General features: G+C 40.5%; 1 protein-coding gene across 1 annotated transcript in view; it reads left to right on the forward strand.

Moving 5' to 3' along the window:
- The first annotated feature begins 2,274 nt into the window (after positions 1-2,274).
- The window catches only part of LOC115320239, a 52,243-nt gene continuing 28,936 nt past the window's right edge, over positions 2,275-25,581 (forward strand). Inside the window, exons 1-5 of the mRNA XM_040216674.1 lie at positions 2,275-2,320; positions 5,950-6,021; positions 10,076-10,197; positions 15,640-15,714; positions 15,771-15,898. Coding sequence (XP_040072608.1) covers positions 2,275-2,320; positions 5,950-6,021; positions 10,076-10,197; positions 15,640-15,714; positions 15,771-15,898 — 443 coding nt within the window. The remainder of the gene's footprint in view (positions 2,321-5,949; positions 6,022-10,075; positions 10,198-15,639; positions 15,715-15,770; positions 15,899-25,581) is intronic.

The raw sequence follows: 25,581 nt of genomic DNA on the forward strand, positions 1-25,581 counted from the left end.
TATTTCAGGTTCTAAATTTATGTGCTCTTTTAATTGGTCACAACATTACACCACGAGGAAAGTGTTTATAAATCAACGTGTTGAAAATTATGTGCCTGAAATAAATACGCTGACAATCCATCCTTAGATACGTCCTGTACGGAATCAAGAACTAATAATAGCATATGTCTTTTGTCTTATACGCACTCACACAACAATTATCTTTGAAGTTACTTAACTATATTGCGCTCCAAGCTAACTATAAGAACTATAGAAATGCATGCTGTGACTACTGGGAAATCGTTTAGAGGTTCCGATGTTCTACTTTTGGTCGGAGTGTCCCCATGAAATAGCAGAAAAGAATGATAAAGTTGTTATTGCGTCGCAGCCGCAAGACGCTTATTATCTCATTATTTTTTAATATTCGAAGTTACTTTTTTTTTCTCTCGACACGCTCCGCTTTGGCGGAAATTAGCGGACGGCGTAAATGTTATAAGTTAATCGCAATGTGGGGACAGTTTAGTGAACTAGAAGCGCCTGCGGATATTTCTGGCTATTAAAAATGAAATGAAATGAGCTACATAAATATATACTGTAAACGACTTAATTTTCGCGAATCGCCTACAATTCGCGATAAAATATGTCCGGCGAGCAATTCCGGTAAAATGTAAACACACTGGAATGTATAGTGAGATCTCATCGGGTCGCGGAAATTAGAACCCGCGAATAATTCTAAAACTTCAGCTTTTACCTAAATCGCGAAATATTGAGCCCGCGAAAACTGTCGTTTACAGTATTTCAGACAAATTGCAAATATGCTTTCAACAAAAACCTTTACGTGATTAGTGTAGACTAAGTTCCATTTTTCCACGTAACACATCACTTGCACTGACTTTCAAACAGCAGCCATTGTTGTGGCCTTGCTGCCGAGAGCGTGCTTCCTGCAATATGCAATCCGCGCCCTTTGAATTGGTTTAGTTGACAGGCACATGTGGGAATGTTCACCAGCGGGATGCAATAACGTAACGTCCAAGCTGTGAAAAATGTAAAACAAGTTTTACTTTTTTTTTCTTTTTTTTGTAATTGCGTAATATGCATTTTTATACAGCCGGAAGTTAGTCAGCCTCAACGCAATGCAAGTGCCGTTCCACAGCTGGATTGTGACATTTCACGTGCACCTTGCAGTAGTGATACACGACTGCACGCCGGTACGGTGCTTATCCGGATCGAAATAACAAGTGTCGTGTTTTATGCGCTTTTCTTCTTTTAAGGCGCATTTGCAAAAGTCAACTAAAAATTGAAGAATATTTGAAGTGAAATTTGTTCCACGCTTCTTGTTTAGAAACAAGTGTATATACTTCATGGAAACCGCAAATATGGCTTTGTTAAAACCACATCCGCGATTTTTGTGTATTAAGCTCCGCACACGTGGTTTATCGTTGTTCTAAATGGCATGGAAGTTTTTTGTCGTGCTCCTGATTACGTGCTTTTTTCAGCTGCTTTTCTGAACTTATGTTTTATCTTTTATAGTTGCCGTGCCCTCTGAGACGGTTCTGTAGGTACACTGAATTATTTGTTTTTTTATTATTTGTAATAATGTCTCGTATCTACCAAACAATAAACTACGCACTTCTAAATTAACTTTTTGAAGTCATGAGAAGTCGAATATTGCCCCGCACACGGTTCCTTTGGCGTTCACATGACATCTATATAAAGTAAGAAGTTTTCTTTTCTTTTTTTCCCCTTATAGATATTCCTCTGTGGACCGGATGACTGTGGCGTTGCTTTTTTCATAGACTGCTGCTCCTAAGTGAACTCCTAAATGACTGAAGTAAAGATTAAACATACTAAAATTCTAGACTTTTTTGATAATAGGTAAAAGGGATGGAACTGAATCAACGGGAATACACTGTAAAGCATTAGGGTACCCATATCAAAGTCATTCTATAAAAGTCCATAAACAAAAAATTCAGAAAAGTAGCGAGCTGGCTTACGAAGTCCCACCCCCTCATTCACCCGTCTACATGAGCTGCCATTTGTAAGCAAAATGAACTGCCCGTTATATCTACAACGAACGTGGGATTTCACATTTTCATGAGAACTTGCAACCTTATCAAGAAAAGGTTATACCAAAGGAAACATAACTTCTGATTATCTGCAAGTGCGTAAGACCTTGTCAATGATCAACGACGAGCGAGAAAGGTTTTCGTCTTTTTCAAATGTCATACATTGAAATAGTATATATACGGCCGGCGAACGGTCTTTGCTATATCTCTCAAAAAAAGAACACTGACCATGGTTCTTCTGAAAGTATTCTTCGTGCTTTGCGCCGTGGCCTACGGTAAGTTTTCTGACCGAGCTGGAACGCGAACCTTTTTTCTTGATGTGTTTCTTTGCTTCAATTTCTCAAATAGACAAACAAAAACCATATATCTGTCATTTTATGCTCACGTCCATAAAGCGGTTTATAGACTGCTAGAGTCAGTAGTCAGACCTTATTGACCTTTAATGACCACGAGTAGCATTTTTACACAGGTTTCTTTATGTTTAGTGTAATCGAATCAGTCGCTAGTGTGGCGGAGCACTAAGGGGCGTTTCTTTTGATTAAACTTAAACTGATTAAATAAGGAGAGGGCAAAAATTATGAAGACGAAAAGCAAAGGATCATAGAGGCGAGAATGCACACTAAAGACGGTGTGTAACAAAGACGAACAGCCAGACATGGGCGCTCGGGAAGAACGACGCCAAACAAGACTAGGGTGCTAAGTCTTGGACTTTTCGTTGCAGACAGCGTTTTACTGTGTTTGCTTTACATCATTACAGAAGGTGTAACCTTTTTGTTGAAGGCTAGCAGAACGCGATTAAATTATACCTGCTGAAAAATAATAATAAAAAAAACAAATTGAAATACTTATCCAGCATATTAATCTCCAGCTATCACCTGATGGCAATATCCTAATTTACTGAGTCGGCAAGAACGATGGCGTAGACTGTAAAAATGTACTCAAAATATGTTGTAAACAATTACTTATTCAATTGCGTGAGACGTAGGGCAGTTCACTTTACACATTGCACTGCTAACCTCTGCGTAGGCTCGAGAAGTATAAAAATGCCTACGCATTTTGCCATGCACTTTTCCATGCAAAAGGTGATGACGCTGACTGCAGTTTTTGAACAAAAATTTAAGATATAAAACTGGGAACGCAATGAAGAAGAAAAGAAGAGTTCATTGCCAACATGTTTTTTTCTTGTATGATGGGTAAAACGTCAAATTAAACAAAGAAGTGTGGAAGTAATGCCTCAAAATATTGGTTCAAAAACGAAAATCTGACAGGCACAGTTGTAATTTCTAAACTGTTTACTGCAAAATGTAAAACAAAATCACGTCGATGACTCTCTTCCACAAAGCACGCGAGAGCCCATTCACTGCATTTTGCCTAGCGTTCTCTAGCGTACTCAGGGCCAACTGAGCATGATAAACCTCAAATTGATTTTCATCTGGTACATAGCCATTTTGAAATAACTTGTTGTTTTACTTCGTTAATAATTGTACAGACATACGCTCCATGGTAAACAACACGAGTGTAATTACATGCATATTTGTTAACGGTGAATAACTACGTGGTTTTGCACTTTTGCCAATATTTAAATGTTCTTGGAGTCCTTTATTTTTGGACATTCATATGAACTCATAATCTAAACTGAGACAGATTTAAAGATAGCCGACGCATTTTGTGTCGTTTGGTTTGTTATTATATTTCTGAGTGTCTTGCGATTTAGGTTACGCTGTTCCCTAACCAGCTCGTCTGCTTGCCTTCGCTTCTTGACACCCTTAAATTTATTATATTTTGAAACGGGTGAAAAATAAAAAGAAACACGCGCTTGTGCCGGATAAATAATAAAAAAAAACACTCGGGGAATATGCATATTTAAAATTGTTCATAGATGCTTACAGTAGCAGAAACCTAACTTAAGTTTCGTAATCGTGGTCGGTGATAATCAATCACATAACGATTTTAGTGTTTTTTTACTCTACGGGAGGAGAGCGTTGAAGCTCAGTCAAGTGCGAAAGCGAGGTTGGTAAAAATGCAAAAAGGATGTACTATAAGCAGGGCAGCTGTGAAATCGCGATGTGTTACTGCATCATGTCTAGAAACACTAATTTATAAAGGCAACGTATGTGCCTCAACGCATGGCATTGAGGCAATATCTGGCGAATATATTTTTGTTGTGACTTAGATGGGATTGCCTATTCACGGAAATAACAACGCATGCCTATTTTCGACTGCAGTAGCCACTTATATCTACCAGATAATCTGCTCCAGCAGCTGAAAAATTTAGACTTTAAAACATTGACAGGGAAAGTTACAAGGAACCATAAAGCCTCTCTGGTTTTTGGTGCTACCGTTTTATGACATGTGTGAATAGGGACGTTTCTTTATAGATGCCTTCCCAGGCATCTATAAAAAAAACTTCCCTAACAAGTTGCGTCAGGAGCAGGGTGTCGAACCGGAACCGGACCGAAAACCGGAACCGAACCGGTATTTTTTCCGGAACTGAACCCGAACCCGAACCGTTATATTGTTATCGCGATGAACCCGAACCGGAACTGAACCGGAAAAAAAATAACGGTTACCGGCTCATGTCAAAACGGTTCGGCCACGCGCTGTTCACAATGAATGTGCTATCAATGCCATTTGTTTTTAAGTGCCGTCAACTGACACACACCTCGCTTACATATCTTTCTTCTCCACTCAGTCTTAGGAATATAAACGCTGCATCCATGAATCTTGACAAACGCTGCATCTATGAATCTTGACATAGGAACCAGTATTGCGCTGGTCGCGGCTTGCACGGAAGAAAGAGAATTGGAAGGAAAAAAAAAATCGCGTTACGGGATTTCATTTTTCTACAATCTCGTAAATCCTAAATGCTGCTGTGGGCTCATTTCATAACACGTTACTAGAACGCGCGAGTTCTTGAGGCTTGCTTCCATCGGAGTGAGAAAATAAAAGGCTGTGGAGTTTGATAATAATGCATCCTGTTTCGTATAGGCACTTAGAAGCTAACATATTTGTGAGACAGCGAACTCTTCTATTTTAATATTTATCCTATTACGTCCTTCTGGAGTTGCGTTCGGTGAAGTGCTTTTCATATTCCGCATCTTGTTTAATGAAAACTTCTTTAAGGGTCTAATTTGAGTTACCAAAGGCTAGTTCAAATAAAGAAAGCTGTATTTTCTCCCCACTGTTCCTTCAATTGCTTACACGCCGAGGTGGCGGGATAGTTAGCGAGTTCTACTTGTAAGTGGGTTTGTAAGGAGGTCGCGGATTTTACAGCTACTGCGTCGGACCCAATTAGATGAAGTCCAAATGCGTAAACGTCGGTGAGGTAACCTTTGAGTGCACATAAAGAAACCATTCCTGGTAGAAATCCCTGAGCCTTACACTACGATGTATCCCGTTTCGTATGTGCTGATTTCAGATGTTTTATTTGTTATTTATTTTGATGTTGCAATTTGTCATTTATAATTTCCGAACCGGTTCAGCGCCCCGAACCGGTTCGAGAACCGGTTCGCGGATCGAATTAATCGAACCGGAACTGAACCGGAACAAAATAAACTTACCTCAACCTGAACCGTAACCGAACCCGTATTTTTTTCGGTTCGACACACTGGTCAGGAGGCCTAGTGTACGGAGTGGGATGTAATAACAACAGCGTTTTCAGCGCTTGTTTATGCTACATGAAAGGGAGCAGAGCTCATGAGTTATGTCGCACTGATTCCTTTTAATCTATATTATGGTATTTTATAAATGAGAATACAATCAGTTTTCTTCAAACTATGATACAGTATTGAAATTTTGAAGTGTGTGGTGGTAATTTATTTTTTAACGCAAATTTTATGTTCAAACAGATTGCTACTTTTCAACCAATGCACTTGCTTTAATGTTTTTTTGTTTTTTTTTTCAGGGACGTCGTTGGACGCAAACCTCGATGGCGATGCAAAAATGAATAGTGCAATGTCGCGAGTAAGAATAAAACGTGAGTATTTATTTAAGCGTTAATTTGCTTACTGGTTACGTTAGAGCTCTTTCGCAAAAACAAAAAGGTGCAGCTTTTTTAATATACTGAGTTTACGATATAATTTGTAATCTTGCCTTAAACAACACAAGTTTTGCGTTAATACTTTATATCCAAGACATGTCTAGTGACACCGAATATTAGCGTCATTAAGGCATGAAGTATGATAGCAAGAAAAAAAATTAGGACGTTTACAACACCCTGTAACACCGGATTAGAGCATAGCTCCTGAGGAGGAGGAGGGAACGGTACTGGAGGGGGTATACCCCTCCTCCTCATCATCCGTGCTACACCTCCTCCTCCTTCAAGCTCCACCCCTCCTTCTACTCCACCCGCCCCTTCTCCTCCCCTTCTGCTCCCCTCCCTTTCGTCCTCCTCTCCCTTCCCTCCTTCCCCCTCGTCCTCCTCCTCCCCCTCCTCCTCCCCACGCGGTGCATTATGGGAGATTTCCTATAATGCACCGCGCGGTTACGCTGACGCCGACGGCAACGCCGCTCAAGCCGGAGATGGGCACCTAAAAGGTGCGCTCTAAAACACCTTGCTGCAGAAACAATGGATGGGTAAATATCCTGTTTTAACCCGATGCCGCTCATATCTTTTTATTCGGCCACTCAAGTTTACTGAGAGTAGTGTTGTGGGGACGGATGGACGAGAAAAATATTATCGAGCAGGCTCAACTGCTGAAGAATTTCTCTAGCCAAGATTTATTCTAATAGTATGCTCCCTCTCGCGTGAACAGTTCGATATTGAGCAGTTTCGCAGAAAAAGTTTATTCGATTAGTGAGACATTTCATGTATTCCAAGCAAAATTGTGGCCCAGTTGGATTAATCACTACCTGAGTCAGTCACGACATACCTAGTCACTGTGCCTAGCATTTCCGAATTGCCAAATCTTCCAGGTGTTTCTACTAGAGATTAAATGCAATACCATTATTCTTGAGTTAAACTGAAAATTGCTTTTGGGGGCGAATATTTAGCAAATCCAGCGTTCATATACCACAATGTACAACGATTTCATAACTCACAATGTGAGTTAAACAAACTAAAACAAATGAACTTGACAAAGAATGCTTGCGTACCTAAATGTTACTCAGAAACACAATTTACATGGGTTAAATTATCAGGAAAGTACACGCGCGTACGTTTACGGCTCTAAGGCTCCAAATCGGGGTTGTTTCCGCACGAAAATCATTGGGGTCGAGAAATTACCTAGTTGATCTTTTTTTTCACTTTCTTGCCATAATATCACCCTTAGCAAAAAGAGACCGTACTTCAAACAAAGTTGAAATATATTGAATACGAATATTCATTCTGTATTTATTCTGTATTATTTTGGCCGCATTCGAAATACGCGCGAAGGTATTCAAAATACATTATAAATATGAATCAACAAATATTTTAGATATACCAAAAATATTATACCTTCACACTCAAGATGCATTTGTGCATTAAAAACCGGTGACACAATTTTTTTTTATTTTCGATTTTATCAGGAAATGGTGTCCCTGTGGTATTTGAAGGCACTACTAAATACATCTCACAAAGCTACATTAGAAACAAACACAAACACCATGACGCACTGAGCAGCACATTCACAGACCCGTTGACTGCTCTAGAGCCCTATATAGCCTACATATTGAAGGTAATCATTTTTTCGGTGACCACCTCTGCGCTTATTAAGGTTCCAAGTATTCGATCTTCTCCTCGGGAGTCTGTCAAAGGGGAAACAGTGTTTTGAAGTTGTGGACGATATCTCTCACTAAAAAGCATTGGTACAACTAATAACAATTCGGCGCAGTCCCTAAAACAATATCCACACAAACGGCTCATAAAATACATGGTATTGCTTCTCTGCGTAGCACCACTCAGGACGAAGCGAATCAAGGCAGTTTCTTCACTTAAAAATACTGTAAACGACTTTATTTTCGTGAGGACCTAATTCTCGCAAAGTTCGCGAATCGCCTACAATTCCGAAAAATAGGTCCCGTGAACAATTCCGGAAAAATGTAAAAACATTAAAATCTATATTGCGATCCCAGCGCGCCGCAAAAATTAAAATTTGCGAATTATTCCAAAACTTCAACTTTGACCTAAATCGCGAAATATGGAGCCCGCGAAAAATGAATATTTTACAGTAGTTATTTTGCCTTTCCTTTTTAGTAGTTTACTATTTAATATGGCAGTTACTATCACTATATTAAAGTCACTACTCACATCACGTACAATGGTGAGTATACACATTCAGTGAACTAACATTGTGTTAACAAAACCACGCGAAACGTATCTGTTCACTGCACCTGCTGAAGCTTTCCAGCATCAGCAAATGTTGTGGTTGTAGTTCCCGAACTTCGTTTGTGATTGGTGTGCAAGGAACTGATCAGGTGTGTTCTTGATAGAAAAAAGGAAACAATACCATAAATTGGGCTGATTTATCAGTGCGATGCTGCGCAAATCAATTGACAAACTAATCAAATGTTGTATTTAGGCGCTTCAGTGTACTCCATATCTGCTTGAAGTGAACTTCTAGAAGGGGAGCTTTTCAATATTTTGGTAGCTTAAGTCAAACTACCAAAGTATTGCAGTCAAAAGGTACTTAGAGTATAACACAACAGTATTTACGATTTTCATGTATTTTAAGAGGATTCAGCACGTATTTTTGATTACTACATTTTTTATGGTTGGAGTATATTTTTCATGAATTAAATAAATATTTAAAGAAATATATGTGACAGGTATTTTGTGCCTATTAATTTAGTATTTACATATTTCAAAACGCATGAAGGGAACTTCAAATGTAGTTGAATTTAAGGTATTTTAAAATGATTTTTAGAAGTATATTTCGGTACTAAGTAAAAAGAAAGAAGTTTATATTTTCGGTATATTTTTCGTGTACTTAAAATTATGAACTGTATTTCAAATACACTCAAACTAGAATGTGGTATATTTCAAACGTATTAGTTTTCGCTAAGGGCACGGAAATCTAAATTTTGGAGTGTGTGACGTTGCAGGCATATATTGGTAAACAACAAAACAGAATAAACTAATTATATTACCTTTTTGTATACACCGAAAGAGCAAGGATACGGGGATTTAAAGAAAACTTGGACGCGCCGTTTCACCGAATTGATCCTATGTGACTTCCGTAGTCTTTAACACCGCACTGATCCTCTCGGTTTAATGTGAGATTATTTGCTTGTCTAATCAATTTATGTGTTTTCTAATGAGATAAGTTGGGTGTTTCTTTCAGATGATGCTTTGGCGCTTCACGTCAGAAACAGTTTTTTTTTTTTTTTCAACTGCCAGACATAGATAATCCCCGGATTCTAAACGGTCGTATTTCAGATAATATTTTAGCTTAAAAAAAACGCTTTTATAGTTCAAAACAAAAGCTAGTCACAAGTAATTAAGCCAAAACTTAGTGTGAATGTAAAAAAAAAGAGACAATGTGAGACAGAATAGTTGTTGCCTTCCTGGCTTTGTTGTATTTGAAAGAGCAATAATATTAAGCATTTTAGAGCGCAGCTCTTAGGCGCCCGTTTCCGGCTTGAGCGGCGACGGCGTCCCCGTCACCGTCGCCGTCGGCGTCCCCGTCACCGTCGCCGTCGGCGTAGCCGCGCGGTACATGATAAGTAAATTTCCCCGCTAAATCTAGCGGAAAAAATTCCGCGCTAAATTTAGCGAAAAAATTTCCCCGCAAAATCTAGCGGAAAATTTTCCCAGCTAAATGTAGCGGAACGGTTTCCCCGCTAAATCTAGCGGAAAATTTTCCCCGCTAAATTTAGCGGAATATAGTTTTCGCTAATTTTAGCTAAATATTTTTCCCTATATGGGGGCCAGCAGGAGAAAAGGAGGGGCATAGCCCCCTCTTCGTATCTTCCCCTCCTCCTCGAGAGAGCTGCGCTCTAATTCGGCGTTACAGGGAGTTGTAAACGGCTTTAATTTCTTATCTGTAAAGTTGTCTAAAATATTAAACCGAATAGATGATACACTCTTTAAAACCAGCCCTGTTTTCCAGGTGAAATATATGTTGGAAGTTCAGCTGAACTTGAACTTTACATTCTTTATAGTAAAGGGCACAAGGAACGTCTAACGAAAAAACAAAGTGTGCTTAAATATTTACGCAAGTTTGTGGAAAAGGTAAGTAAATTTGGGTAAAATTGCAGAAAGGAAAGCGACTTTTCAAATATTGACAGTATGTAGTCGACCTTCTAACGCTCCGTCATTACCTGAATAACACTAGTATAATTAGCTATAAACGGCAAATAGTTTTCTGACACGAGTATTGTTAATTTCGCGAATAATATTGTTGAAAACTCGACTAAAATAAGAGGTGTAAATTTACTTGCGTAATTTACGCTCGAAAAAAATTCCTCTTGGAGACCATGTGACGCTGCCTTGATGGTCGTCCAAAGTGCGGCTGGCCACTATGATCGGGCAAGGTGCTGCCTCCGCGATTGCTAGCACCAGCGCAGCGTGTCCCGATTTGCTATTGTGAGACTAGAAGTTTGGTTGATATTCCAAATACATACACTTCGGATGAAGTCAATGACTACAGATTCGCCCGCAAGACGAACGTCCGAGACTGACTGCGCAGTTCAAGTTTGGGAGTAAAAGGTATGTTGAAGTGTCCTGGCGCAAAACGGCTAGTTTTTTTGGTTGGTTCATTCTTACTAGTCACTGAATGTTCCCACAGTACCAACAAGTTCGTTCCAGTCCGCTTACCAGAAGTGCGGAATTTATCAGTCGACCACTAAAAAACGCCCCCCCCCCCCCTCCCCGACGGGTCGTACACATCGCGACACTGTTAGCGCGAACACGACATCGGCGCATTTTCGCATTTTACTTCTAAATAGTATTAGCGAGCACGAAATTGTATCGCCTACATTATAGAACTAAATGAGCTCTTTCCGTATTAATAATAACTTGGATGACAGCCCTTGGTTTTAAAGAGAACAAAGGGAAAAACCGGCGGTCGCTTGTTCGCGCTAGCAGTGTCGCTCACTGTACCTCTAGGGAATCGATGCGTTAGGACAGAACGAAAAGTTCGTCGTCCTTTTCTAGTTATTTTTTTTTTTTCTAATGAAGGATTTGCTAATCTGGTTTGCCAAAAAGATTTCCGGATCGTTTGGCCGCTCCGGTTGCGCTGGCGCTGCGTTTCGAACTCTACGCCTTAAAGGCTAAGCCTATAACACTCGACTTTGATCTGCTTCGAGTCGAAAAAGAGATACGAGACAGTGAGGATGAAGTCACGCGCTGTTCGGAAGGAAGGAAATAACTTTAATAAAAACATATCTGTGTCCCTACAGACCAGGAAAGTGAACTGCAAAGCTCGCACCACAACAAACGCGACACTATACGCGCTTCGTTTCGGCCGCACAGGGCAGTGCCATATTGGGGATCGCGACTGTTGCGCCACGACTCGGTTCTGAGGCGAAGCTTGGAAGTTTCTATACTATGGGAATATTTAGTGGCTCTAGTTCTCACAGGAGATTGAGATGGTTGCGGCGTTTTCGTTGGCGAAGCTAGCAACATCGGTGACGCGGACGTTTGTCACGTCTTCGTTGTCAATGCAGTTTTATCAGCGATTGACCGTGCAATCGCTGTTGACGTCGTGACGCACATATCGAAGTTTGCGTCCCATACGGCGTCTTCAGCAGCAGCAGTAGAGAACGTTTTCTTCATCGGCAGTGGCATCCTGTGACACGCGGTTCCCTCCTCAGATGTCGTTTTCCAACGATTAAAGCAAAAATACTAAAGACAGCTTGTTAGATCACGAAGCGGCGGCAACCAGCACCGTTCGGGAGGCAGCCAGCTTGCCTGAAATGCTTTTAGCCCAGCCTTATATATCTTGTTTTCGTAAGTGTTCCCCCTCTGTCGTTTTATTTCATAGCGATTACCCAATTGCTTCCAAATACGGGATAGCTTGGCAAGGAATAAAAGGAACATCTTAAAGAGAGTACCAAAAGTTCAGATTCCCTCATACGCCACGCCCGAATAAAGTCTTAAAAGAGAAACTTACGTACCTGTGCCCGTAGCTCGGTTACTGTTATTGCGCTAGCTCTCATAATGATTCTTCGTGCACGCGCGCACAGGACTTCATTCATCTCGGGGATCGGGAGTGCGCATTCAACGGACTGTGCTTTATATATATTTAAAATAGATTTTTCAATGACAGCTGTAATATTACAGGTGGATATAAATCTAAAATTTCCGATGTTTTCCTTGTTATCCGTCGCGTTTTTACGCTTGACGTGTTGCAGAACAATAAGGATACTTCTCGAAAGGTAAAATGAGGGCGCTGCAGCTCAATGGCCCGCGCCACCGTATGCCTCTTCATGGTGGCCACGGACCCGCCGGTAGCGGCGCACGTAACCAGGCCAGGCGGTGGTCTGAAATTTTGATTTGGTGCCGCTAAATGGCGCGGCATCGTTAAAAGAAGTCTATGCGGAGAGCAAGGCATCTGCTTCTTGCGCAAGGGTTGCAGTGACGTCTGAACGACGTCGTGTTATGATTGGCTTTGAATGGAAGTATAGTGGGTAGAACTCAATGCTAGATGCCTTGAAGTCTACCCACTATTTTTTTTTTCAATAAGCCAATAAGAGCTTAGATTTCTGACATCGTCGAAAGCCACGTGCAAGAAGCAGTCAAACTTGCGCTGCGCATTACCTCCAGTCCAATTTTTTTTTTTTTCTAATATTCATTTTGAAGACAATTCAGTGTAACTTCTGGAGCATAGGTATTGTTTACAACGTTAAAGGGGGGGGGGGGGGGTTCACGCGACACGGCCCAAATTGCTCGTGCAAAGAGTCGGTACCGCGTAGAAAAAAGTTTGGGGCAACATTGGTCTCTACCAAAGCGCCTAGCTGGGAATGTTAATAGAATCGTTATAATAAGGTTCTCAATTATTTGACGTAATTACAATGTATATTAGTAAGTGAAAAATCATGGCTTAAGTTAAAAACTATCTGGGCATAATTTAAAACGGTGAAATACGCGCACGTTACAAAAATGTAAGGTACGCGTAATACTTCTCGATGTTCAACCCCCCCCCCCCCCCTGCTCCATAAACACTCACTATAGACTCGTTTTTAAGCAGTCTTAGGTAGTAACGCGTTACTAGTAACGCGTTACCGTAATTTCCTTACTTTTTGGTAACTTGTAACTGTAACGAGTTACTTTTTAAAAATGTAACTTTTAACTGTAGTTCTATTATTTTTTCTGAGGTAACGATGAAAGTAACGACGTTACTTTTGTCGCTACTTTGCAGTGTTTTATGAATAATATATCACTGAACGAGTGCAACTTAGCCATTCTTTGTTGCACTTTCCAAATCGTCTATTCCGACATTTCGAGTGTCAAGTTGGCCTTCCACAAAGTTGTGAATACGTTCTTTCTCGCGAGTCACGACCCGAATATAGCCACGTGTAGATTTTATGAAAAAATATCTAGTTATCTTTACGCACGCGCTTGTACTTTGTGCCTGAACACTTACATCTTAGTGTCTTGAAGCACTACCTATGTTGTGTTTTTTCTTTTTTCTGTGCAAACGCTTTTTAATCGGGTGAATCAACCATAAAACAACAATACACGTGAAGGGCACTGCGCATGTCTCGTATTCTGATTAGCGCCACTACTCCGCACTGCGCATTTTTCGAATTTTGATTTGCGCCACTACTCTGGCGTGGAAACTTTCAAACAATAACTTCGAGAAGCAACTGCTGCTAAGTTAGAATATGAGGCAAAAAGCGTACTTTTTTATTTTATGCAATAAAACGTTGTGAAGGGCGTTTTTTAGTTTTTTCTAAATTTTTTTTTGTGTTATAGAAAAGTAACTGAAAAGTAACGTCGTTACTTTTTAAAAGTGACTGTAACTGTAACGAGTTACTCTTTTGTTCCGGTAACTGTAAAGGTAACTTCACTACTTTTTTCTGAAAGTAACTGTAACTGTAACGAATTACTTTTTAAAAGTAACTTACCCATGACTGTTTTTAAGTGATGGGTTTCCCATCAAACTGCATCTCCGGAGCTGCGGTTAGCTCTCTGCGGTCGATATCGCGTACCCACCGTGTTGCCGCTTCCTGGAAAGAAGGTGTAACTCGAGCCGGCGAAATAAAACGCTGTGCTGTTTAAATAACCTCGAGAAAATAATATTTGATTCTTGAATTCACCTCCCTCTTGAGAATAATGCTTGGATGCGCACAATGGTTGCGCGCTTGGGCACCTTTGTACTAGGACTGCAGGCACGAAAACACGTTTTGATGGGAAACCGAAACTTCAAGACTCGTCCAAATGAAGTTGTTGTTTGTTCGAAACGCCATAAAAGGATGCATGTGCTTGACATCTTGTAGTGTGCTGATTTAAAAGTTTTCTGTTATGTCTGCAATGTTTTTGACAAAAACCATACCTTTGCATTTAGACATGAAAAGCATAATTATTCGAAAGTAAAAAAAAAAAAAAAACTGATTAACCCAAAAGTTAATTTTATGTACATGCCCACTGGCAGTAACCAAATTATAGTAACTTCTTTTCTGTGCTACGCGTACCTTTCGCAAGTGGGATTTGGCCCGCGCTTCGTGAAACATCCTGTATACAAGATACGCGTTTATAACCCGATACGGTACCTTGATGTGAGCTTTTTCGAGTCTAAAAGCGAGCTGAGTTTCATCAGTGCCCCGATGCAGACTACGTCAGACTACGTTTCCTCTATGTAGGCGGTATTCCCATGATTCATTTGAGACGAACCTTGTGCCCTTATTTGGTCCTCGGTCGATGCAGAACGAGCGCCACCTTGCTTCTCCGTCCCTGTCAAAACGCCGTTCTCTTTTCGGGCGTCCGATTGGCACAACGAACAGGCTGGGCCTTAGTGGGCTGCATACCGCCACTGTTCAGCGATATCGCCTCCAATCTGCTCTTTTTTTGCGTGTGTGCGAGGCAGTGCGAAAAGGACCGGAATTCTTCCAACTTAATTCGCTGGATCTTGAGAAAGTAATACCATTGCCTTCCCTGCGTGCTAGCCAAACACAAAGAGTTACTAACATATAGGCGACCTAGAGCTCTCAAGGTGATTGACTGATTGGCCTTTGTTTCCATGGCAGTCCAACATTTTAGAATTATTCCTCCGCCCAGCCGCTGCTTATGCAAAACAATCTGTGTCTTTTATTCACGTCTTAAAATCGACAGCTTTAGGAGGTGGTTGCATGCATGAAGGACTATCACTTAAAGATTATATATAATTAATATTTTTTACCCAGGCGTATTTTATTAACAAAGAAAACCTTCGGGAAAGTTCAAGCTTGCAAATTTCTTTGAATTTTATTTATTCAAGTATTCGGTACTTTCAGAGTTCGTTACAAGGTTCTCAGAAAGTAATTATTCGAAAGATATCAGCTAGAGCAAGATTTGTGGACGCATTTATGTGTATTAGAAGAATTACATGCATTTATGCACACCGAGAAGGGCAACCGCAGCGGAACTGCTGCCGTAGTTAAGTTTTTATATGTTCAAGCTGAGCGTATCTATAAAAAACGTATGGGGGAAAAATAGCATTTTAAATTTCCTGGATTTTTTTTTTTTTTTCAGATCAATGAGATATTTCGAACTCAGAAACGTATACTCGATGTAACTTTCACACTCCTCAGTGCCTCCCTGTGGGAAGTAAGTGTGTTCTGTTTTAGTATATTGTTCTTGTTTATAGTATTGATTTTCTGCAGCCAAAGATGACCCCCTTGTATGCTGAGCAGCTGAAAACAAAACTGAAAAAATATGCCACGAAATTAGAGAATTCCTGGAAGAAAAAGCACCCCAGTGAACCCATTAGTGCTTTTCTTTTTCTGACCACGTGAGTTGATAATTATTTGCTTTCTACTTTATTTGCAACGCATACTAATGAACTGAAACTAAACAGCTTTCCAACGAAAAAAAAACAAGAAATAACAATTTTTTTTAATATTCCATAAAACATATGTAAAAATAATATAGTCTTGCCCTGAAGATAAGTTGATAAGTTCTAGCTCATAGAAAATTTGAATAAAACAAAGAAGGAATTAAAAATGAATTAAATTTGTTTTTGTGGGTGCGTCAAATTTGCAGTGCACCATAGGTGCTCATTAAAATAAACTTCGGACGGCAATGAACAAAAGCGCTGGGCAGCTTTTCTTTTTTTTTTTTTATGAGAACATGTAATATTGCATACTCTGATTTTATACGCTTCTCTGCGGACTGAAGTTTTGGTTGTTAGTTGGGGAGACAAAACGATACATTATCTCTAGTATCTGTTCGTGGGACAATATCTTATATCACGATCCCGTTCTATACGAAAAAAAAATGAAAGTCGTTTACAAATCTCTGTAATGCGAAAATAGAGCACAGCTCTTAAGGACGAGGAGGGGAGGGTACGGAGGGGAAGGTACACCCTCCTTCTTCGTACCCTCCCCTTAACCCCTCCCCCTCTCCTCCCCCATTCCCTCCTCCCCCTTACTTCTCCAATTCAGTTCCTCCGCTACATTAAGTGGGAAAATTGACGTCACATGCCTTCAACACCTATTGAATTTACCATTTAGCGGGGAATCGAATCGGTATTGAGATCACGTGACGTCAGTTTTCAGGCTAAATCTAGCGGAAAAACTTAACTCTTCAACTAAATCTAGTTCAAAAACTGAATTTTTCCGCTAAATATTGCGTGTAATTGAACTGGTGTGGAGGTGACGTTACGTCAATTTTCCCGCTAAATATGGGGCGGTTACGCCAAAGCTGACGCCGACGCCGCGAAACACGGAAACGGGCGCCTAGTAGCTGAGCTGTAAAAGGTTTTCTGAATGCAATAAACCGTTTATGGCATGTTATTTGCCTTTGATTTGAACTGGTCGAGTCCCGCAATGATTAAACCAAGCCCAGTAAAACAAATGCACCTTCTGGCAGACAGGAGGTGTGGGACACTGTTGCCAATTTTTGAATCTGAAGATAAAAATAGTATATATAATTAGAGACTAATATCTTTACCAACGATACAATGTAAAATTGTAGAGCATAAGTCACAGGTTTTGTTTTATTCTTAGCAGATTTGTTAAAATAAATCCATGAAAGCTACACTTACGCGGTTCGTCTGAGTGAGTTATAGAACTAGGGGACATTATATAGGTTGGTAATTCTTGCGATAAGTCGCCTAATTATTTAAAATTCTTTAATTAACCTTTTAATTAGGGAAAATAGACAGTTGGTTCTAATAATAAACTTGCTGGGCGCTATCGAAATCCACTAAATTCGTTTTTTTCAGAAAGACTTTCAGCTCGAGAGAAGCGTAACAGTGCTTTAAATTTAAATATTTAAATGTTATTAGCTATAAATATGACCATCACTGTCCCTGTAGTATTCAACATGGCCTTCGGAAAAGTTTTTCGTACAAATCCGACCTTTCTGAATTTGCTACTTTTTTTCGCGACAAATTCCATGCTTCTAAAGCTACTGACGTAATTTTCTTTGAGTTTGCTAGAACCTTCGAAACCGTGCCCCATAAACGTTTACTCAATAAGATAAATCAGCTCAACATTCATCCCGTTATCATACAGCGAATCGCTACTTGCTAGATCCTTCGATACCGCGCCCCATAAACGTTTAATCTATAAGCTAACTCAACTCAACATTCATCCCGTTATCATACATCGAATTGCTACTTGTTAGATCCTTCGCTACCGTGCCCCATAAACGTTTACTCTATAAGCTAAATTAACTCAACATTCATCCCGTTATCTCATACAGCGACACGCTACTTGCTAGATCCTTAAATACCGTGCCCCATAAACGTTTACTCTAGAAGCTTAATCAACTCAACATTCATCCCGTTATCGTACAGCGAATCGCTACTTGCTAGATCCTTCGATACCGTGCCCCATAAATGTTTACTCTATAAGCTAACTCAACTCAACATTCATCCCGTTATCATACAGCGAATCACTACTTGCTAGATCCTTCGATAACGTGCCCCATAAATGTTTACTCTATAAGCTAAATCAACTCAACATTCATCCCGTTATCGTACAGCGAAATGCTACATGCAAGATCCTTCGACACCGTGCCCCATAAATGTTTACTCTATAAGCTAAATCAACTCAACATTCATCCCGTTATCGTACAGCGAATCACTACTTGCTAGATCCTTCGATAACGTGCCCCATAAACGTTTACTCTATAAGCTAAATCAACTCAACATTCATCCCGTTATCATACAGGGAATAACTACTTGCCAGATCCTTCGATAACGTGCCCCAAAAACGTTTACTCTATAAGCTAAATCAACTGAACATTCATCCCGTTATCATACAACAAATCGAAACTTGCAATATCCTTCGATACCGTGCCCCATAAATGTTTACTGTATAAGCTAACTCAACTCAACATTCATCCCGTTATTATACAGTGAATCACTACTTGCTAGATCCTTCGATAACGTGAAACATAAATGTTTACTCTATAAGCTAAATCAACTCAACATTCATCCCGTTATCGTACAGCGAAATGCTACATGCTAGATCCTTCGACACCGTGCCCCATAAATGTTTACTCTATAAGCTAAATCAACTCAACATTCATCCCGTTATCGTACAGCGAATCACTACTTGCTAGATCCTTCAATAACGTGCCACATAAACGTTTATTCTATAAGCTAAATCAACTCAACATTCATCCCGTTATCATACAGCGAATCACTACTTGCTAGATCCTTCGATAACGTGCCCCACAAACGTTTACTCTATAAGCTAAATCAACTGAACATTTATCCCGTTATCATAGAACAAATCGAAACTTGCAATATCCTTCGATAACGTGCCCCATAAACGTTTACTCTATAAGCTAACTCAACTCAACGTTCATCCCGTTATCATACAGCGAATCGCTAGTTGCTAGATCCTTCGATACCGCGCCCCATAAACGTTTACTCTATAAGCTAAATCAACTCTACATTCATCCCGTTATCATACAGCGAATCGCTACTTGCTAGATCCTTCGATACCGCGCCCCATAAACGTTTACTCTATAAGCTAACTCAACTCAACGTTCATCCCGTTATCATACAGCGAATCGCTAGTTGCTAGATCCTTCCATACCGCGCCCCATAAACGTTTACTCTATAAGCTAAATCAACTCTACATTCATCCCGTTATCATACAGCGAATCGCTACTTGCTAGATCCTTCGATACCGCGCCCCATAAACGTTTACTCTATAAGCTAACTCAACTCAACGTTCATCCCGTTATCATACAGCGAATCGCTAGTTGCTAGATCCTTCCATACCGCGCCCCATAAACGTTTACTCTATAAGCTAAATCAACTCTACATTCATCCCGTTATCATACCGCGAATCGCTACCTGCTAGATCCTTCGATACCGCGCCCCATAAACGTTTACTCTATAAGCTAAATCAACTCTACATTCATCCCGTTATCATACAGCGAATCGCTACTTGCTAGATCCTTCGATACCGCGCCCCATAAACGTTTACTCTATAAGCTAAATCAACTCTACATTCATCCCGTTATCATACAGCGAATCGCTACTTGCTAGATCCTTCGATACCGCGCCCCATAAACGTTTACTCTATAAGCTAACTCAACTCAACGTTCATCCCGTTATCATACAGCGAATCGCTAGTTGCTAGATCCTTCCATACCGCGCCCCATAAACGTTTACTCTATAAGCTAAATCAACTCTACATTCATCCCGTTATCATACCGCGAATCGCTACCTGCTAGATCCTTCGATACCGCGCCCCATAAACGTTTACTCTATAAGCTAAATCAACTCTACATTCATCCCGTTATCATACAGCGAATCGCTACCTGCTAGATCCTTCGATACCGCGCCCCATAAACGTTTACTCTATAAGCTAAATCAACTCTACATTCATCCCGTTATCATACAGCGAATCGCTACTTGCTAGATCCTTCGATACCGCGCCCCATAAACGTTTACTCTATAAGCTAACTCAACTCAACGTTCATCCCGTTATCATACAGCGAATCGCTAGTTGCTAGATCCTTCGATACCGCGCCCCATAAACGTTTACTCTATAAGCTAAATCAACTCTACATTCATCCCGTTATCATACAGCGAATCGCTACTTGCTAGATCCTTCGATACCGCGCCCCATAAACGTTTACTCTATAAGCTAACTCAACTCAACGTTCATCCCGTTATCATACAGCGAATCGCTAGTTGCTAGATCCTTCCATACCGCGCCCCATAAACGTTTACTCTATAAGCTAAATCAACTCTACATTCATCCCGTTATCATACCGCGAATCGCTACCTGCTAGATCCTTCGATACCGCGCCCCATAAACGTTTACTCTATAAGCTAAATCAACTCTACATTCATCCCGTTATCATACAGCGAATCGCTACTTGCTAGATCCTTCGATACCGCGCCCCATAAACGTTTACTCTATAAGCTAAATCAACTCTACATTCATCCCGTTATCATACAGCGAATCGCTACTTGCTAGATCCTTCGATACCGCGCCCCATAAAAGTTTACTTTATAAGCTAAATCAACTCTACATTCATCCCGTTATCATACAGCGAATCGCTACTTGCTAGATCCTTCGATACCGCGCCCCATAAACGTTTACTTTATAAGCTAAATCAACTGTACATTCATCCCGTTATCATACAGCGAATCGCTACTTGCTAGATCCTTCGATACCGCGCCCCATAAACGTTTACTCTATAAGCTAAATCAACTCTACATTCATCCCGTTATCATACAGCGAATCGCTACTTGTTAGATCCTTCGATACCGCGCCCCATAAACGTTCACCCTCTAAGCTAAATCAACTCTACATTCATCGCGTTATCATGCAGCGAATCGCTACTTGCTAGATCCTTCCATACCGCGCCCCATAAACGTTTACTCTATAAGCTAAATCAACTCTACATTCATCCCGTTATCATACAGCGAATCGCTACTTGCTAGGTCCTTCGATACGGCGGACCATAAACCTTCACTCTCTAAGCTAAATCAACTCAACATTCATCCCGTTGTCATGCAGCGAACCGCTACTTGCTAGATCCTTCAATACCGCGCCCCATAAACGTTTACTCTATAAGCTAAATCAACTCAACATTCATCCCGTTATCATACAGCGAATCACTACCTGCTAGATCCTTCGATAACGTGCCCCATAAACGTTTACTCTATAAGCTAAATCAACTCAACATTCATCCCGTTATAATACAACAAATCGAAACTTCCTATATCCTTCGATACCGTGCCCCATAAATGTTTACTTTATAAGCTAACTCAACTCAACATTCATCCCGTTAACATACAGCGAATCACTACTTGCTAGATCCTTCGATAACGTGCCCCATAAATGTTTACTCTATAAGCTAAATCAACTCAACATTCATCCCGTTATCGTACAGCGAAATGCTACATGCTAGATCCTTCGATACCGTGCCCCATAAATGTTTACTCTATAAGCTAAATCAACTCAACATTCATCCCGTTATCATACAGCGAATCACTACTTGCTAGATCCTTTGATAACGTGCCCCATAAACGTTTACTCTAAAAGCTAACTCAACTCAACATTCATCCCGTCATGAATACACCGAATCAGTACTTGCTAGATCCTTCGATACCGCTCCCAATAAACGTCTACTCTATAAGCTAAAGATACTCAACATTCATCCCGTTATCATACATCGAATCACTACTTGCTAGATCCTTCAATACCGTGCCCTACAAGCGTTTACTCTATAAGCTAAATCAACTCAACATTCATGCCGTTATCATACAGCGGATCCCCAGTTGCTAGATCCTTCGATACCGCACCTCATGAACGGTTACTCTAGAAGCTAAATCAACTCAACATTCATCCCGTTGTAAACAGGGAATCGCTACATGCTAGATCTTCGATACCGCGCCCCATAAACTTTTACTCTATAAGTTAAATCAACTCAACATTCATCCCGTTATCATAGAGCGAATCGCCACTTGCTAGATCCATCGATAACGTGCCCCATAAACGTTTACTCTATAAGCTAAATCAACTCAACATTCATCCCGTTATCGTACAGCGAATCACTACTTGCTAGATCCTTCGATAACGTGCCCCGTAAACGTTTACTCTATAAGCTAAATACACTCAACATTCATCCCGTTATCGTACAGCGAATCACTACTTGCTAGATCCTTCGATAACGTGCCCCGTAAACGTTCACTCTATAAGCTAACTCAACTCAACGTTCATCCCGTTATCATACAGCGAATCCCTACTTGCTATATCCTTCGATAACGTGCCCACATAAACGTTTACTCTATAAGCTAAATCAACTCAACATTCATCCCGTTATCGTACAGCGAATCACTACTTGCTAGATCCTTCGATACCGCGCCCCATGAACGTTTACACTAGAAGCTAAATCAACTCAACATTTATCCCGTTGTCAAACAGGGAATCGCTACATGCTGGATCCTTCGACACCGCGCCCTATAAACTTTTACTCTATAAGCTAAATCAACTCAACATTCATCCCGTTATCAAACAGCAAATCACTACTTGCTGGATCCCTCGATAACGTGCCCCATAAACGTTTACTCTATAAGCTAACTGAACTTAACATTCATCCCGTTATCATACAGCGAATCGCTACTTGCAAGATCCTTCGATAACGTGCCCCATTAACGTTTACTCTATAAGCTAAATCAACTCAACGTTCATCCCGTTATCGTACAGCGAATCACTACTTGCTAGATCCTTCGATAACGTGCCCCATAAACGTTCACTCTATAAGCTAACTCAACTCAACGTTCATCCCGTTATCATACAGCGAATCCCTACTTGCTAGATCCTTCGATAACGTGCCCCCATAAACGTTTACTCTATAAGCTAAATCAACTCAACATTCATCCCGTTATCGTACAGCGAATCACTACTTGCTAGATCCTTCGATACCGCGCCCCATGAACGTTTACACTAGAAGCTAAATCAACTCAACATTCATCCCGTTGTCAAACAGGGAATCGCTACATGCTGGATCCTTTGATACCGCACCCCATAAACTTTTACTCTATAAGCTAAATCAACTCAACATTCATCCCGTTACCAAACAGCGAATCACTACTTGCTAGATCCCTCGATAACGTGCCCCATAAACGTTTACTCTATAAGCTAACTGAACTTAACATTCATCCCGTTATCATACAGCGAATCGCTACTTGCTAGATCCTTCGATAACGTTCCCCATAAACGTTTACTCTATAGGCTAAATCAACTCAACATTCATCCCGTTATCGTACAGCGAATGACTACTTGCTAGATCCTTCGATAACGTGCCCCATACACATTCATTCTATAAGCTAAATCAACTCAACATTCATCCCGTTATCGTACAGCGAATCACTACTTGCTAGATCCTTCGTTAACGTGCCCCATAAACGTTTACTCTATAAGCTAAATCAACTCAACATTTATCCCGTTATCAAACAGCGAATCGCTACTTGCTAGATCCTTCGATAACGTGCCCCATAAACGTTTACTCTATAAGCTAAATCAACTCAACATTCATCCCGTTATCGTACAGCGAATGACTCCTTGCTAGATCCTTCAATAACGTGCCCCATAAACGTTTACTCTATAAGCTAAATCAACCCAACATTCATCCCGTTATCGTACAGCGAATCACCACTTGCTAGATCCTTCGTTAACGTGCCCCATAAACGTTTACTCTATAAGCTAAATCAACTCAACATTTATCCCGTTATCAAACAGCGAGTCGCTACTTGCTACATCCTTCGATAACGTGCCCCATAAACGTTTACTCTATAAGCTAAATCAACTCAACATTCATCCCGTTATCGTACAGCGAATGACTACTTGCTAGATCCTTCAATACCGCGCCCCATAAACGTTTACTCTATAAGCTAAATCAACTCAACATTCATCCCGTTATAATACAACAAATCGAAACTTCCTATATCCTTCGATACCGTGCCCCATAAATGTTTACTTTATAAGCTAACTCAACTCAACATTCATCCCGTTAACATACAGCGAATCACTACTTGCTAGATCCTTCGATAACGTGCCCCATAAATGTTTACTCTATAAGCTAAATCAACTCAACATTCATCCCGTTATCGTACAGCGAAATGCTACATGCTAGATCCTTCGATACCGTGCCCCATAAATGTTTACTCTATAAGCTAAATCAACTCAACATTCATCCCGTTATCATACAGCGAATCACTACTTGCTAGATCCTTCAATACCGTGCCCTACAAGCGTTTACTCTATAAGCTAAATCAACTCAACATTCATGCCGTTATCATACAGCGGATCCCCAGTTGCTAGATCCTTCGATACCGCACCTCATGAACGGTTACTCTAGAAGCTAAATCAACTCAACATTCATCCCGTTGTAAACAGGGAATCGCTACATGCTAGATCCTTCGATACCGCGCCCCATAAACTTTTACTCTATAAGTTAAATCAACTCAACATTCATCCCGTTATCATAGAGCGAATCGCCACTTGCTAGATCCTTCGATAACGTGCCCCATAAACGTTTACTCTATAAGCTAAATCAACTCAACATTCATCCCGTTATCGTACAGCGAATCACTACTTGCTAGATCCTTCGATAACGTGCCCCGTAAACGTTTACTCTATAAGCTAAATCAACTCAACATTCATCCCGTTATCGTACAGCGAATCACTACTTGCTAGATCCTTCGATACCGCGCCCCATGAACGTTTACACTAGAAGCTAAATCAACTCAACATTCATCCCGTTGTCAAACAGGGAATCGCTACATGCTGGATCCTTTGATACCGCACCCCATAAACTTTTACTCTATAAGCTAAATCAACTCAACATTCATCCCGTTACCAAACAGCGAATCACTACTTGCTAGATCCCTCGATAACGTGCCCCATAAACGTTTACTCTATAAGCTAACTGAACTTAACATTCATCCCGTTATCATACAGCGAATCGCTACTTGCTAGATCCTTCGATAACGTTCCCCATAAACGTTTACTCTATAGGCTAAATCAACTCAACATTCATCCCGTTATCGTACAGCGAATGACTACTTGCTAGATCCTTCGATAACGTGCCCCATACACATTCATTCTATAAGCTAAATCAACTCAACATTCATCCCGTTATCGTACAGCGAATCACTACTTGCTAGATCCTTCGTTAACGTGCCCCATAAACGTTTACTCTATAAGCTAAATCAACTCAACATTTATCCCGTTATCAAACAGCGAATCGCTACTTGCTAGATCCTTCGATAACGTGCCCCATAAACGTTTACTCTATAAGCTAAATCAACTCAACATTCATCCCGTTATCGTACAGCGAATGACTCCTTGCTAGATCCTTCAATAACGTGCCCCATAAACGTTTACTCTATAAGCTAAATCAACCCAACATTCATCCCGTTATCGTACAGCGAATCACCACTTGCTAGATCCTTCGTTAACGTGCCCCATAAACGTTTACTCTATAAGC

Source organism: Ixodes scapularis, unplaced genomic scaffold, assembly GCF_016920785.2.
Source record: "Ixodes scapularis isolate PalLabHiFi unplaced genomic scaffold, ASM1692078v2 PGA_scaffold4__175_contigs__length_147842914, whole genome shotgun sequence".
Taxonomy (NCBI): Eukaryota; Metazoa; Arthropoda; class Arachnida; order Ixodida; family Ixodidae; genus Ixodes; species Ixodes scapularis.